At 41.5% G+C, this 18,093-nt stretch overlaps 1 protein-coding gene across 1 annotated transcript; it reads right to left on the bottom strand.

Annotated features, from left to right (window-relative positions):
- Positions 1-17,234: 17,234 nt before the first annotated feature.
- LOC110943642 lies at positions 17,235-17,573 on the bottom strand. The gene has a single exon (XM_022185379.1). It carries the CDS (start codon positions 17,571-17,573, stop codon positions 17,235-17,237), a length of 339 nt encoding a protein of 112 aa, XP_022041071.1.
- Between the last annotated feature and the right edge of the window lie 520 nt (positions 17,574-18,093).

Genomic DNA, 18,093 nt, shown 5'->3' with positions numbered 1-18,093 from the left:
AAAATTAAATAAAAAAGCTAAACATTTAGCTCAACAATTAGCAAATACACATCAAAAAGCACAACCCAACCTAGATAGGAACAACAGTAACCTCAAATCCGCTATTAAAATTGATGAGTAGCAGACGACTGTCAATTATTACAACCAAATATACGTAACAATCTAAACCATTTAACAAAACTACATCAAATACGATATCAAACCATATCAAAAAAGTATTCACTTATTTCATATTGAAATCAAGTAACAAACAAACATAGATCATAAATAAAATAAAATCGGCTGATGATAACATAAGATTTACCAAAATATAAACCATAAAAAAACTTCACCGGACTTTCGGATACATAATCACACTTATATCTCAACAAACTAAACAAAACAGCACCGTTACAAATAACCGACTCAGAATCTAGTGCTCTTAATATAGAACTAACAGAACTCAACAATACATACACTCCATCAGCAACTCATTGCTATGAACAACAGTAACATCTGCCTAATGTACTCGGTAACATATATCCGTCCAACATCAAAATCGAAATCGACTATTACAGACCCTAAAAAAGAAACTGAAAAAAGAAACTAAAACCCTAATCGGCTATGAACAACAGTAACATCAACAAATCACAATACATGAACAAAGAAATTAAAACCCTAAAACACAAAAAATATATCCATCCAACATCAAAATCAACTATTACAGACACTAAAAAAGAAACTGTACACCAAAATAACATCAATCGCGTACGATAATCTAACAACCAAAGAATCGAACAAAACCATTAAATCTAAAACATCGGATCAAAGATAACGAAATCGTATGTAAAAGATGGGGGTATCAGAATCACGAATGAATACCGTCGATGAAGACTATTATCTAATGAAGATTGATTATACCTCTTCACTAAATCGCCGATTTGATCTCGAGGATTTGATTTCCTGCAAAACTAGCCCTAGTTAAAACCTATAATCGATCATGAAATACTCTAATTAGAGAGTACCGCAGATGATTTGTCTTCAAATCGGTTGATTCTTGATGAAAATTATTGGATCTTCTTTAGTCGCCGTGTTTGCCAGAGAAGAGAAGAGAGAGAGTTCGAATTAGGGTTTTGAGAGGAGAGAGAGTGTTTAGCGTAAATGAGAAGCCTTGTTCAATCTTCAACTATGAGATGTGCCAAGTGTATGATGACATGGCTAATTATTTGGCATCAACCATAGGTGACATGTGTCCCCCAATGGTTTGCTTTATTAGATATATAGATAAGTAGAGAATAAACCTCAATCCAGATCCCTTGATGACTTTCTACACGTTGAATTCTTGAGTCAGCCCTTCCTAACAAATCCAATGCCCAACACACACAAAAAAAAGTTTTGTGAGCATATATCATATATCTATTTAACTTTTTCCAAACAAGATTTTTTAGTACCTGCTCTAAGGGAAGAACATATAGTGATCACGGACTTGTAAGCGCGGTAATAGCATCACGTGTGCAGCACCAGGCACACACTCCCGCAAATATTGATAAATATTTTTGTAAATTATTAACATATAGTGATCACGGACTTGTAAGCGCGGTAATAGCATCACGTGTGCAGCACCAGGCACATACTCCCGCAAATATTGATAAATGCATATGTAAATTATTAGAAACAAAACTTGACATACTAGATTTTGTAATCTTGACATATGAATGTTCACCATTAGGCACCTTTCTCATTTCTTCTGTGATGAGATCAAATGCCAGGCCAGATTGGAGTTCTATCCCCAATATATCAACAACAGCCTAACGGTGAAATCTGCGAGTTGGTGTATATAATAAGCATAAGAACATAATATATTTGACCCAATTCATATCCGAGAAAAAATTATGTGGAAACGTAAATCAATTTGAATTTATACTCACGTGTATATAAAAAACACGTAGAACTCTATTACAAAGTATTTAGGAGGTTAAGAGGTTGTAAGTTAATGCTAAAACTAAGGGATAAAAGTATAAAAGAATACAAAAAGACAAAAAAAGGCAACATTTAAAAAAACCCTCAAATCACTATTCATACCAAGTTGGTAATTGTAATATATAGTGGGAATGCACGCACGTTGTGGCGGATGTCCCGACGCATATCAAATTCAATTATACAGTGAATGTACTTACTAATAACTAACCCGCGCTTCGCTGCGGGTGATCACGTGATAACATATATGGTAAGTCTAATAGGTATGCCCGCGCTTCGCGACGGGTTTGCTCTTTGTTAAGTGGAACAACTAAACATAACATATACAATGAAACATAGTTGCTATTGTTAACTGATCAGCAACGAAAAGTAGAATAATGTAAACAAAATTTGTATCCTATGGTTAATAATAATAATTTAGTTATGTAAATTTGTTTACACCTTATTATATAATTACATAATTTATATCTTTAAATCCGTATAATACACAAGTATATAATCTAGTAGATTATATAAGAATACCCTGGCCGTTTTACTATTTTAACAAACATAGGCTAAATAGTCCAAAATATAATTATGGAATGTTTCTTTTTAAACCCATGATTTGGCAAATATTACAAATCAAATAAAACAAATTTTAATCATCTCTATGAACTACAATACCCCAAACAAAGTGGAAAAAAAGAGAGAAAATGGAATTAGATGCTATATTTTATGGGTAACCTTTTTAATGACATGCGTCGTTTTAAATAAAATTAAGTTGGTTCCGTTTTACATCGAAAAATAAGTTGGTTCCGTTTTACATCTTAAATCTAGCAACATTTTTATTTTCGTAAGGGGGACGGGGCACTTGCGGGTAGAGGCATCTAGGATACTTACCCATATCAGAACACCGCCGCCACCCCAGGGGTAGGCAAGGTGGGTTCGGTTAGTCAGGAGAGGTACTCGCATGAGAAAGGTGTTTGTTCAAAGTGATTAAGAATCATGCCACTTAAATCATAATTTATAAGTAATACCCAAGCTGAAAATGCTAGTCTCATATGGTACTAATTTTCTATTTTTTGTTATCCAAACAAAATATAAAATCATTCTGGAGAAAAATGAATAATTGTCTCAAGCCCCAATTTTCTTAATCATCCTTCCCGACACTATACCGTGCTCCCTTAGATATATCTAAACCATAAATAATTGCAGGCATAAAAATAAAAAAACATAAATAGTAGCAATGGAGGGCATATCATTTTTGCAACTCTACAATATTCACAATCATAATTTTTTTTTTGTTTGAATGATATTTTCTTTTATTTATAAATTTCCTTTATTTTTATTTTTGCTTAGTTGATTATCTCTCTTGGCTCATCAATTGCATGACAACGAAATTAAAACATACGTACTTCATTACCCGATCAAGATCGGTTTATACTATTTAAAAACCAGTTCACATTCCAATTACCAAATTCATTTGCTTCATAACATACACCATGCAACATTAAGTTTAGCCTTGTATTCCTTCAAAAGCTTTATTCGCATATTTAGCCTTGTAATCCTTCCACAATTCCTCCACGGGCTTTCCAGTTAAACTTTGAAAAAAAGAGACGTCGTAGGTCTTCCTCATCATCTTGTTAAGCTTTGCCACAAAATCCGGAACGAGCTCGTCACAATACTCGAGAAAAAGGGCCGTGTGAACATACCCCTCGTCCCATCTATCCCCGGAACCGGGCTTGGTAAAGCCCGGTGGGAAGTAATTAGCTTTCAGAACCGTGTAATCTGCGATCCCTTCTACCAAAGGTGCAGGGGTCTTACCCTCGCCATTCCATAGAAAAACGTGGGTCATTTCATGGTGCATAAGAGACGTAAATTCCCATTTCAAGTCCATTGGCCCAGGGTAATCCCGTAAAAAAACCGCGCTAACATTAATCTTTTCACTGCCCCAAGTGACTGCTTCGACTCCTACAAAATCCTTGATGAAAACCGTTACATTATCTAAGGGTTTTTGGTCCGCTCGGGTGTTTTGTTTGAAGACTTTGTACCATATATACTTGTTGATGTGACACACTATTTTTTTTATGTACGGAATTCCTCCGATAACTTTGTCGAATTTGATGCCACCCCCATGTGTCGGGACTTCGTTAATCACTACGTACTTTGGGATGGCGCCTGAGATTCCATGGAAATATAATGAGAAAATTAGGAGGGTACACAGGAAGAAAAAGAGGGAAGTCATTGATATACAACTCAAGGTGCATTTGCTATATGAATCATGCATAGCATATATATACAACTACAAAAATATGTATGATTTATCTCATTTATGTTAATTATGTTGCATACTTTTTAAGGACCAACTTAAAAGTGATTGTGAATATTATTTCTGAATGAATTACAATGATACAATACATTCCCTTATATAGGATACTACCCTATCTATTTATGTAAATTATGTTGCATACTTTTTAAGGACCAACTTAAAAGTGATTGTGAATATTATTTCTGAATGAATTACAATGATACAATACATCCCCTTATATAGGATACAACCCTATCTCTAAATATGGTAAAGATAAACACAATCACCTATTTACAGAATATATCAATATCAGTTAATAATAATAAATATAATGCCAACTGTCATGGCCTATAATCTCTTGGCTAATACTCCCCCGCAGTTTGAGCGTTGCTGGGGCAGACGGTCAAACTGGACCTAAAGGACTGAAACAGCTGAAGAGAGAGACCTTTGGTGAAGACATCCGCATACTGAAATGGAGCTAGGATATGAAGAACCCGAATATGACCAACGAGAACCTTTTCCCTGACGAAATGAATGCCGATTTCGATATGCTTGGTACGATGATGTTGGACCGGATTATCAGACAAATAAACAGCAGAGACGTTGTCACAGTATACGACCATAGCTTGTAAAAGCAGAACCTGCAACTCTAACAAGAGATTTCGGAGCCATGTGACCTCGGCAACAGCGTTAGCGACCCCACGGTATTCAGCCTCAGCACTGGAACGAGAAACTGTCAGTTGACGCTTAGACGACCAAGAAATTAAGTTTTGTCCCAGAAAAACACAATAACCACTGGTAGATCTGCGAGAATCGGGACACCCGCCCCAATCAGCATCAGAATATGCCACCAAATTATGAGCCAAAGATTTGATCATACGAAGTCCGTAGTCCAACGTGCCTTGTATGTACCGAAGAACCCGTTTCATAAAATTAAAATGTGGGTCATGTGGCTCGTGCATAAATAAACAAACCTGTTGGGTAGCGTAAGAGATGTCAGGCCGAGTGAATGTAAGATACTGCAAAGCGCCTGCTAAACTGCGATATAAAGTCGGGTCATTAAATAGTGGGCCGTTGGTAGCACTGAGTTTGGAGGATAAGTCGACAGGCGTTGCACACGGCTTACAGGCAGTCCTAGAGGCCCGCGCAACGATCTCCTTAGCGTACTGAGTTTGATCTAAAAACAACCCATCAGACCGGTGACTGACCCGAATACCCAAAAAATGATGTAGACGTCCCAAGTCAGACATGGCAAATTCACCGACAAATTTTTAATGATATCATGTGTAACACCCCGTGTTTTCGAATGTCAAAGTCAAAGTCAAAGTCCAAGTCAACTTTGACTGTAAATAGTCTATTTTATGTTTTATTTGTATTATGTGGAGTAAGTGCTGTTAATCAAGAATCGAACTGATCGGATGTTTAATCGACGCGAAACGATTTACGACTGTGAATAGTAGGAAGTAACAATGTGATAAAGTTAACTAATTAGTAATCAAACCGATCGAACCATCATCGAACTCAAATCTCGAATTACGCGAACTTTGGTTGTTATTATACGTGTGTGTGCCTTATGTGTTACTTGTGTGTGTTTACTTTATGTTTTGTGTGGTGATCAATCGAATCAATCGAAACTCGAAACTCAAATCGAAAGCAATCGAAACCGAATTATGACGAATGGTAACGTAAGGATAGTGTGAAATATAGATGAGTGTATGTTAGATATAGTGATTATGACTAAAAGTAACTTGAATAGGAAACTCTATCGTATTCGTATCATCATCAATCGAAATCGAAATATCAGAAATCGTCGCACCAAACACTCGAACCAGACTGTTGATCGATCAGGATGTCAGCCGATCGAACAGCCCAGCTGATCGGACGGACTGTCCGATCGAGTAGGCTGTCCGATCGGGATGTCTGGACGATCGGCCAGCCATTTCCTCTTTTGGAGCCTATAAATAGGGTTGTCATTGTCATTCTTTCCACTTTTGGAAACTCTCTGACCGACCAGCTCGTGCTCCTCATCTTTTCTTAGATTTCTTCCGATTTCGGTAAGTTTTCATCCTAAATCTTGTACTTTCTTGATCAATACACACTCCTACACCTTTCTATCTTTCAAATCTTGATTTCTAACCATGAAATCATCAAGATCTAAGCATTCTAGGATGATGTCATCATGGTGTTCTTCAAGAACATCATGTTTTGGCCTCAATCCACCATGAATAGCTCGGATCTAACCGATTTCCACATAAACAAGCTAAGATCTATCACAGATCTGAACATTTACATGATGTGAAGGATTGAAAGAAGGAATTCCAACTTTCTTTCAACTCTTTTACACTCAATGCCTTCAAACTGGTGGAAACGGAGCTTGAGTCAACTCACCAATCGTTCTAATGGATGAATGGTTCAAGGTTCGGATTCTATCTACGAGGTTCACCGATTTCGGGTAAACGTTGAGCTAAACGTTCCGAACTGTTCACCGGCCGGACTTGGATGATTCCTGTCCGAGCAGGGAAGCAAGTAAGAACGAAAGATCCATGGTTCAGCTCGTTGTCAAACTACCTCAATATAACGTCAAATAATCAAACAGCCAAAGTGTTAGACGAACAGGCCGACCAGGTCAGGATGCTGACCGAACAGTTAGGCTGGCCGAACGGACAGCCTAACCAATCGGACATGTCAGCCGATCGACCTGGCCAGCCGATCGGCTAGCAAGTGGCCCCACACTTTGACAATTTCATGAAGTATAGTATTGAACGAGGTGATGTCCGGTCGAACGATCTGTTTGATAACATTAATCATCGGATCATGAGATACTATGCTTCAACACTTAATCGGTTCACAACTCGTAGTAGTACGGAGTGCCACCCGATCGAACATGTTGTTCGATCGATCAGGTGACATCCAGCTGAGGACTCACTAACGAAGTGTCTAACCGATCGGTTAAGCCGGCCGATCGAAGTGACCGTTCGATCGATCGACCTGAAAGGTAAGAACACTTCAGTGTTCTCAAGTACTACAACGAAAACTTCAATAGGTCAAACCATCATACACAAACACATCCTACTCAAAGGAAGAAACAATCCACTCGAACAGTCCAACCGATCGAGCCTACCAGCCGATCGAATAGGCTGTCCGAACGGACTGTCCAGCCGAACGAATAACCCGTTCGATCGAACCAACTGTCCGATCGACCAGGCTGTTCGACCCATCATCACTTGTTTCCGTTTTGCGTGTTACTCATCGTTATGCTATCGAACTATTCAGGCTAACCCTACTCTCAAGCGCTCCCTTCAATCCATCAACCAATCGCTGTGAGTATACTCGATCCCTTTTTGTTTTTAGCACTTTTGGGTGTTACATACGTTACCTATATCAAAACACAATCGATCACACTACTAAAATATTTGAACGCTAACCGATTCGCATGTATTACGCGACTAAATGAATGCTTGTTGTTATGTTTACACGTGGAATGCTGTCTGCCTGCCTTAACGACGTAGTACTATAGTTTGGACTCAGCACCCGTTCACACAGGGGTTGTTAAGGACAATTACTTGCATGGATTACGGTGGTAATCATGTATTGCGAACTGTCTCGGACAGTCAACCCGCAGTCATTGGTATCGATAGATCCATGTCGATAATTAACATGCTTCGTTTTCCTCTGTGTACGTGCTGGTTATGCGTAAACTATTTCGAACTCTATATGCTATTATCAAACTTGTATGCTCACCTTTACATTCGTGTATTGACTGTATTTTAACGTATGTGACAGGTGTTTAAGATGTTTGCTTGCTAGGAAAGCGAGGCTAGAATAAAGCTCTAGAGCCCCCTAACAAATAGTTGTCTATCAGGAACAAGCGTCTAGAGCATAGTTGTCTGTAGATCTTGTCCGACCGGGTCTTTAGGAGCATTTGAACAATATTTATTTGTTTTATTTAAATCTGAGTTGTCGGAACAGAATTACTTGACTGGTTGTTATCTGTAATAATTTATTTTATTATTTGGGACACGGTATGGGACGTTTCATTTAAACTAAATAGTGATGATAGTTGTTATGGAAACTTCTGGACAATCTGTTTCGCTCAGTGCCACGCCCCGATGATTCCGCCATCGGTTGGGGTGTGACAGATTGGTATCAGAGCCATAACTATAGGGAATTAGGCTAGACACGACCTAGTCCGGGTCGTTGTCTTAGAGACCTAGACTATAGTTAGGAACCAACAGACCAAGAGTATACGCTAAATCCTGCTATTCTACACTATCACTATACTCGAAATTTTCAATGATAAGAAGGTGATTTGGTCAGGATTAGGTGTGAAAACCGCAAACTCCCGACTAGATTACTTGATTAGTTCTGATTTTATCGATTTATCTATGCTTTCCTCATTATTTTCGATAACAAACGAGGAGAATTATACCAAATCAGGAGTGAAATCCATATTTTGATGAATAATCTCCTCAATTTTACTAAAACAAGGAAGAAATTGCTAAGCCAGGGGTGAAACCCGAACCTTGGCAACTTATTCCAACTTTTACTTATCTCACCAAAGCCTCGACAGAACTCCAACGACCTGAACTCATAAGTATGCCCTAGGGAATACGTGTTGAATGCCCAAGAATCGAGGCAGCAACGCGAGCCGAAAGTTAAAAAAGTGACGACAAGTATATTGTGAATAGTCGAATCGCTTTGGGTAGTCAATGTCTAGTAGCCGCAGACAATCTATCTCTCGATTTTTATGTGTTTTCGATTCTAAGCCCGCAGCCGCCGACTCTGATGACTCGTTGATTTTGTGTGTTGTATGTGTTTAACTGTTTATATGTTTAAAATTTTGAGGTTATTCGATTTTTGCTACCACTTCGATCGACACACACGACTCGCATTGCTATTCTACCTCAATACGCTAACAAGTCGCTGCAATTTTAGACAACATAATGCTACGATTATACTATACCACTCGACACGCTATACGACTATACGATGCTACTCGATATACTATACGTGATCACTATATATGAACGACTCGCAAGCTTTGAATGATAGGTTTCTGTATTCTGACTACCTCTGTGATTAAATGCGTATGTGCTTCTGTGCTTATGTGTCTCTGTGCTCTACATGCCTACGTGCTTATGTGCTTCTGTGATTATGTGAATTTGTGACCTTGTGCTTATGTGATTATGTGATGCGTGTTTCGACGTATTTCTAAGCTTTAGTAAGTAGTAGATGTGTGAGGTGAGATTCAATCATGTTGTGTTGAGTCCTGTGACGATGTCTGCTGCAGAAAATGTCGTCTGGATCCCGACACCATCTTACTCGCCAAGAGAAGAGAGACAAGCGTCTCGCTGCTATCATTGCCAAGAGTGTGGCAAAAGCTGTAAGAGAGGTATATGAGAACGTCAACAAGTCGTCCGAGGAGTCGCGAACTGAAGCTCCTAAGGATGCCAACAAGACTGGTTTCAGCTTCAAACAGTTTAAAGCATGCGGACCCAAAGAATTCACCGGAGAATATGGCCCTACCGCCATGTTTCAATGGTTTGATTCAGTCGAAGTCACTCTGCGCCAAAGCGGCTGTCCTGAGAATCACCGCACCCTCAATGCTACCGGCGTCTTCTAGTCCCGAGCTCTAGACTGGTGGACGGCCGGACGAAACAAGCGCGGAAATGATGCAGCTTATGAGCTGACTTTGGAGGATTTGAAGGCCATCATGATGGACGAATTCTGCCCTCCCCATGAACGCCAAAAGCTGGAGGACGAGTTTTGGAACATCAAGCAGAAGGATGGAGACAACGCTGCTTTAACTGCTCGCTTCAAGCAGCTTAGCATCACCTGTCCCGACCAAGTCAAGACGCCAGATATGGCCATCAAGAAGTATATTCGAGCTCTACCCGATTGTGTTGCCGATTTTGTTCATGCTGCCAAGACATCATCGATTGAAGAGACTTATCTGCTTGCCGCCGAGATCAATGACAAGCGAGTAAAAGCTGGTTTCCGGGATAAGCCATCCAAGTCTCTGCATCAAGCTACAACTGCAGCAACCACCAACTCCACTGCTCAACCCTCCAAGTCATCAAGAAGAAAGAAGAAGCACAACAACAACAGCTCCAGCAACAAGAACTGTGCTGTGACAACGACTGCTGCTCCTCTGCAAGCCGTACAGGCTCAGCAGGAGTCTCACCATCGACAAGCTCCAGTGATCAATGCGCCGCCAGCCAAGCGCGCTTACATAGGTCCCCACTCGCTCTGCCCGACATGCTCATACCATCATCCGGTGGGAATCGCCTGTCGTTTTTGCGCCCACTGCAACCTCTACGGGCATTTCACTGCGAACTATCGCTATGGTCCCCGTTAAGCCCCAGTTCAAGCCGTCGCTCATCAAGCTCTACTCCCAGCCCCTCAAGGCCAACCTGCAGCTCAAGCACCGGTGTTCAATGCTTGAGTCTGCTTCGCATGTGGTGATCCTAACCACTTTGCAAACATGTGCCCAAACAGGGGGATGAAACAAGAGCCCCAACAGCAACAACAACAGCAGCAGCCTCAGCAACAGCAACAAGCAGGCCGTGCCAGAACCTTTAACATCAACGCCCGTCAAGCCCAGGCTGACAACAACGTGGTTAATGGTACGTTCCTTGTGAATGGTATTTATGCATCGTGTTTGTTTGATACTGGAGCCGATAACTGCTTTGTGTCGTTTGAATTCGAGAAGCTCCTTAGTCGTAAGCGTTCTTATCTCCCCTCGTCATTCGAAGTTGAAGTTGCTATTGGAAGAATCGTCGCTGTTAACTCTGTTCTTCGTGATTGTACCCTTGAGCTCAACAATCACATCTTCCCAATCGACCTCATTCTGATGCAACTCAGAAGTTTTGACGTCATAGTAGGCATGGACTTTCTACGCGAAAACCATGCTGAAGTTGTGTGTTTTGATAAGATGATTCGATTCTCACTCGCGAATGGTGATCTACTATGTGTATACGGTGAAACAGCTTTAAAAGGTCTCAAGCTCATGTCATGCGTCCAAGCTAGCAAGTATCTCCGCAAGGAATACAGCGCTTTCTTGGCCAACATTGTAGTAGCGGAGAAGGAAAAGAAAAAGAAGGCTGAAGTCAAAGACGTCCCGTGTTTTCGAATGTCAAAGTCAAAGTCAAAGTCCATGTCAACTTTGACTTTTTTGACTGTAAATAGTCTATTTTATGTTTTATTTGTATTATGTGGAGTAAGTGTTGTTAATCAAGAATCGAACTAATCGGATGTTTGACTTCTTTAACTGTGAATAGTAGGAAGTAACAATGCGATAAAGTTAACTAATTAGTAATCAAACCGATCGAACCATCATCGAACTCAAATCTCGAATTACGCGAACTTTGGTTGTTATTATACGTGTGTGTGTGCCTTATGTGTTACTTGTGTGTGTTTACTTTATCTTTTGTGTGGTGATCAATCGAATCAATCGAAACTCGAAACTCAAATCGAAAGCAATCGAAACCGAATTATGACGAATGGTAACGTAAGGATAGTGTGAAATATAGATGAGTGTATGTTAGATATAGTGATTGTGACTAAAAGTAACTTGAATAGGAAACTCTATCGTATTCGTATCATCATCAATCGAAATCGAAATATCAGAAATCGTCGCACCAAACACTCGAACCAGACTGTTGATCGATCAGGATGTCAGCCGATCGAACAGCCCAGCCAATCGGACGGACTGTCCGATCGAGCAGGCTGTCCGATCGGGATGCCTGGCCGATCGGCCAGCCCTTTCCTCTTTTGGAGCCTATAAATAGGGTTGTCATTGTCATTCTTTCCACTTTTGGAAACTCTCTGACCGACCAGCTCGTGCTCCTCATCTTTTCTCAGATTTCTTCCGATTCCGGTAAGTTTTCATCCTAAATCTTGTACTTTCTTGATCAATACACACACCTACACCTTTCTATCTTTCAAATCTTGATTTCTAACCGTGAAATCATCAAGATCTAAGCATTCTAGGATGATGTCATCTTGGTGTTCTTCAAGAACATCATGTTTTGGCCTCAATCCACCATGAATAGCTCGGATCTAACCGATTTCCACATAAACAAGCTAAGATCTATCACAGATCTGAACATTTACATGATGTGAAGGATTGAAAGAAGGCATTCCAACTTTCTTTCAACTCTTTTACACTCAATGCCTTCAAACTGGTGGAAACGGAGCTTGAGTCAACTCACCAATCGTTCTAATGGATGAGTGGTTCAAGGTTCGGATTCTATCTACGAGGTTCACTGATTTCGGGTAAACGTTGAGCTAACCGTTCCGAACAGTTCACCAGCCGGACTTGGATGATTCTTGTCCGAGCAGGGGAAGCAAGTAAGAACGAAAGCTCCATGGTTCAGCTCATTGTCAAACTACCTCAATCTAACGTCAAATAATCAGAACAGCCAAAGTGTTAGACGAACAGGCCGACCAGGTCAGGATGCTGACCGAACGGTTAGGCTGGCCGAACGGACAGCCTAACCTATCGGACATGTCAGCCGATCGACCAGGCCAGCCGATCGGCTAGCAAGTGGCCCCACACTTTGACAATTTCATGAAGTATAGTATTGAACGAGGTGATGTCCGATCGAACGAGCTGTTTGATAACATTACTCATCGGATCATGAGATACTATGCTTCAACACTTAATCGATTCACAACTAGTAGTAGTACGGAGTGCCACCCGATCGAATATGCTGTTCGATCGATCAGGTGACATCCAGATGAGGACTCACTAACGAAGTGTCTAACCGATCGGTTAAGCCGGCCGATCGAACAGACCGTTCGATCGATCGACCTGAAAGGTAAGAACACTTCAGTGTTCTCAAATACTACAACGAAAACTTCAAAAGGTCAAACCATCATACACAAACACATCCTACTCAAAGGAAGAAACAATCCACTCGAACAGTCCAACTGATCGAGCCTACCGGCCGATCGAATAGGCTGTCCGAACAGACTGTCCAGCCGAACGAACAACCCGTTTGATCGAACCAATTGTCCGATCGACCAGGCTGTTCGACCCATCATCACTTGTTTCCCTTTTGCGTGTTACTCATCGTTATGCTATCGAACTAATCAGGCTAACCCTACTCTCAAGTGCTCCCTTCAATCCATCAACCAATCGATGTGAGTATACTCGATCCCTTTTTTGTTTTTAGCACTTTTGGGTGTTACATACGTTACCTATATCAAAACACAATCGATCACACTACTCAATTATTTGAACGTTAACCGATTCGCATGTATTACGTGACTAAATGAATGCTTGTTGTTATGTTTACACGTGGAATGATGTCTGCCTGCCTTAACGACGTAGTACTATAGTTTGGACTCAGCACCCGTTCACACGGGGGTTGTTAAGGACAATTACTTGCATGGATTACGGTGGTAATCATGTATTGCGAACTGTCTCGGACAGTCAACCCGCAGTCATTGGTATCGATAGATCCATGTCGATAATTAACATGCTTCATTTTCCTCTGTGTACGTGCTGGTTATACGTAAACTATTTCGAACTCTATATGCTATTATCAAACTTGTATGCTCACCTTTACATTCATGTATTGACTGTATTTTAACGTATGTGACAGGTGTTTAAGATGTTTGCTTGCTAGGAAAGCGAGGTTAGAATAAAGCTCTAGAGCCCCCCAACAAAATTACTTGACTGGTTGTTAGCTGTAATAATTTGTTTTATTATTTGGGATACGGTATGGGACGTGTCATTTAAACTAAATGGTGATGGTAGTTGTTATGGAAACTTCTGGACAATCTGTTTCGCTCAGTGCCACACCCCGATGATTCCGCCATCGGTTGGGGTGTGACATCATGTAGCAGGGCGTCATTCGAAGCAGTGAGGACGATATCATCCACATAGAGTAATAAATAAGCCATTTGAGTGTCCCGAGTGTAGATATAAAGTGAATTATCACAAGTACTGCTTCAAAACCCATTGGCAAGAATGTACGTGGCAAATCGAGTGTACCACGCCCGAGGCACCTGTTTAAGTCCATATAGAGATTTCTTTAACCTGCAAACAAAGCCTGGGAAACGAGCATCATGAAAGCCTGGTGGTTGATGCATAAAAACAGTCTCGTTCAAATGTCCATGTAAAAACGTATTCTTGACATCCAACTGATGGATGGGCCAAGAGCGCGATACTGCAAGGGACGGGACAGTACGAATAGTAGCAGGTTTAACCATGGGACTGAAAGTGTCCTGACAATCGATGCCAACTGTTTGAGATTTGCCATTGACGACTAATCTAGCCTTGTATCTCTCTAATGTGCCGTCAGATTTAAACTTGTGGCGAAACAGCCACATGCACCTGATAATAGGTTAATCAGACGGCCTAGGGACCAATTCCCAAGTCCCATTTTCCTGTAAGGCAGTAAACTCAGTCTGCATGGCGTGCAACCAATTCGGGTTGTTAAGGCCTGGTTATATGCAGTAGGAATGGGAGATATGGTGGTGGTATGAAGAGAGTACTGTGGTGGTTTAAGGCTGCCTGTTTTGGAACAGGTGGCCATAGGGTGTGAGGAGGTAGGGCGGTTAGAGGTAGAAGGCCCGGGTGGTGGTGGAGGGGCTGTACCAGAGGTGGAGGTAACCGGTTGTGGGTTAGAGACCGGTGGTGACTGGTTTTGTGGCTGGCTGGGACCGGTTGGTTTAATACGGGTGGTGGAGGGGCGTTGGGCTTGGGTGCTGGTTGAGCTGGCCGGGGGCGGTGGCTATATGTAAAAGGGAAAGGTGAGGTGATTGTGGGTTTGGCCGGTTGGTGGGGTGGTGCAGGTGGAGGCGGTATGGCCCGAGCAAAGGTGAACCCGGGAGGTGGGGCATCGTCCAAAAACTGGTACGTGTTTGGGGTAGAGGGTGTGGTGTATGGAAAAGTGGTTTCATCGAAAGTCACGTGTCGGGAGATGGTGACTTTACCTGTAACAGGGTCAAAGCATCGGTACCCTCTGAAATCAGGTGGATAGCCTAGGAATATGCAGCGGGTGGCACGATGGTGTAGTTTATGAGGTTGTGTGGCTGAGGCGTTTGGATAACACGCATAGCCAAAAACACGAAGGTGGTTATATGTAGGGTGGCGTAGGTAAAGCGCGTAAGTGGGTGTGAAAAAGTTTAGGCGTTTTGTGGGAAGTATGTTGTATAAGTAGGCTGCAGTATGGAGTGCTTCGACCCAAAAGGTGGGTGGTAGTTGGGAATGTATAAGCAGAGAACGTATGATGTCGTTAAGGCGACGAATCATTCGTTTGGTCCGGCCGTTTTGGGAGGAGGTTTGGGGACAAGAGAAACGAAAGAGGAAGCCGTTTTAAATGGCGAATGTTTTAAAAGCATTGTTATCAAATTCACCACCAAGATCACATTGAAAAGTTTTTATTTGTCGATTGAATTGGGTTGAGATTAAACGGTGAAACTTGACTAATGTTGGGAATGTTTCAGATTTGTATTTTAAAGGATACACCCAAATAAAGTGTGAAAAATTATCAATCAAGACCATGTAATATTTGTAACCTGTTTTACTAAGGATCGGAGATGTCCACAAGTCACAATGAATGATATCAAATGGTGAAAAGGTAAAGGAATTGGATGCATAAAATGGCAAACGTTTACTATTAGAAACATGACATGAATGACAAAAACTATGTTTTTGTTTATTACATGAAAAATTGAAATAACGACTAAGTACATCCAAAACTTGAGCGCCAGGGTGGCCTAAGCGATCATGCCATGTATGAGAAGCTGAGGTGAGGAAAGTAGCTTGAGCTGGTAATTCTGGTGGTGTTATTGGATAGAGATCCCCGGTACTATTGTGGCGGGAAAGAAGGCGGCCAGTGCGAAGGTCCTTCAAAGAAAAACCAAAGGGATCAAATTCAATAGAAACATTGTTATCACGCGTAAAGCGTCTAACAGAAATTAACTTTTTGATAATGGTAGGGCAGTAAAGGATTTTGGGTAGTATGTAAGTTCGGTTGGGGAGGTTTAGGTAACCTGTTCCAGACCCTTAAATTGGTAAAAACTCGCCATTACCGACTAAAATTTTACTGTTTATAGGAAAAGGATCAGGGGAAGTGATCATACCTTGGTCATCAGTGGCGTGAGAAGTTGCCCCAGTATCCATAAGTCTTGGATCAGGATTGTTGACCTGCATTGACGCCATAGAAGCACTCAAATCTGAAGGACTGAGGGCGTTAAAACCCGTAGGCTGAGGGTTGAAGTAGTAGGCCTGTTGTGGAGTGAAACCGGTTGGGTTTTGGGCCGTACTGAAGCCCGTAGGCTGCTGATAAGAAGTGGGCTGCTGCTGCATGAACTGATCTGAGTTTGGTGGGGCCGTGGGCTGCTAATAAGAAGTGGGCTGCTGCTGTGAGAAGTGTGTTGGGGGCTGAAATGCGGGCTGCGTTGGATACGGACATGGTGGAGTGTTCCACTAGGCCCAAGGCGTATACGAGGGGTTGTTAGAAGACCACTGCGGCTGATAACCTTGCTGTCCACGACCACCGGACCCTCGGCCACGGCTGCTGCGTCCACGGCCGCGTCCTCGGCCTCTGTTACGGCTCTAGTAAGAGGTTTGTTGGGGCTGCTGCGTATTGTTGTTGGTATATGGAGCGTTCTGGTGTGGCTGCTGTTGTGAAGATGGTGCAACAAGGACAGTTTGGCTGGTATTTTGGCGAGCCTCCTGATGAATCAGTTCATCTTGGAGCATGCTTCGGGCGAGATCCCAGTCGGCGTTGTTAGCGTTTATCAGAGAGGCAATGGTGTCAAATTCGATAGGTAGCCCACGAACCAACTGAAGGACCAACCGTTCCGCAGAGACAAGATGGTCAACGTCCTCGAGTTGGTTGGCGAGGTCCTTCAAACGCTGACAATAATCGTCAAGGGACGAGCAAGCCGATAGGGTAAGGTTGCAAAAACGGGTTTCAAGTGCTCCTGCTCGAGCCTTTTTATTACTGAGATAAATTTTCTGCAGGCTGAGCTAAGCTTTAATCGCTGTAGGGCCAGCATCAATAACACGTCCCAAAAGGTCGTCAGAGACGGTGCTATAAATCCACTGCAGTACCAGGGCATCAATTTCTTTCCACTGCCGGTATTCAGGTGTTGTTTCTGCGGGTGGGTCTGTCCCATCAATATGGTCTATAACCTGATAGGCGACGACATGAAGTTTGAATAATTTTACCCAGGAGGTATACGTAACCTTAACGCCATCTAACGTACGTATTTTGGATTGCACGTTAGTGACAGAATATGCTGGATGGAGGTGTGATTTAGACGGCTGATCCGAAGATTCAGCGTCTGGTTTCTTGCCGTCGGTCATGGTGGGAGCCGATTTAGGGTTTATCGAAAATAATAATGAAGGAAAAAGAAACTAAAGGGGATGGATATCAGAACCGATTTGGCTCTGATACCATAAAAGTGATTGTGAATATTATTTCTGAATGAATTACAATGATACAATACATCCCCTTATATAGGATACAACCCTATCTCTAAATATGGTAAAGATAAACACAATCACCTAATTACAGAATATATCAATATCAGTTAATAATAATAAATATAATGCCAACTGTCATGGCCTATAATCTCTCGGCTAATACAACTAAATGTGTAAAAGTTTTTCCTAATACGACAATAAATAGTCTATATTTGTTATGTTTTACATATATCCTAATATGGCAATAAATAGTCTATGTTTGTTATGTTTTTACATATAGGTTGAAAATATGTCATTTAAATTGTAAATACATATTAGTAACACTAAATGTTTGGGCTGAAATTATGACAACACATTATTTCAGCCTATTAGACTATACGGGGTGGGAGGGAATGAAGAG

Source organism: Helianthus annuus, chromosome 3 (genome assembly GCF_002127325.2).
Source record: "Helianthus annuus cultivar XRQ/B chromosome 3, HanXRQr2.0-SUNRISE, whole genome shotgun sequence".
Lineage (NCBI taxonomy): Eukaryota > Viridiplantae > Streptophyta > Magnoliopsida > Asterales > Asteraceae > Helianthus > Helianthus annuus.
Note: the sequence above shows the minus strand (reverse complement) of the source record. Positions and strands in the feature narration are given on the sequence as shown.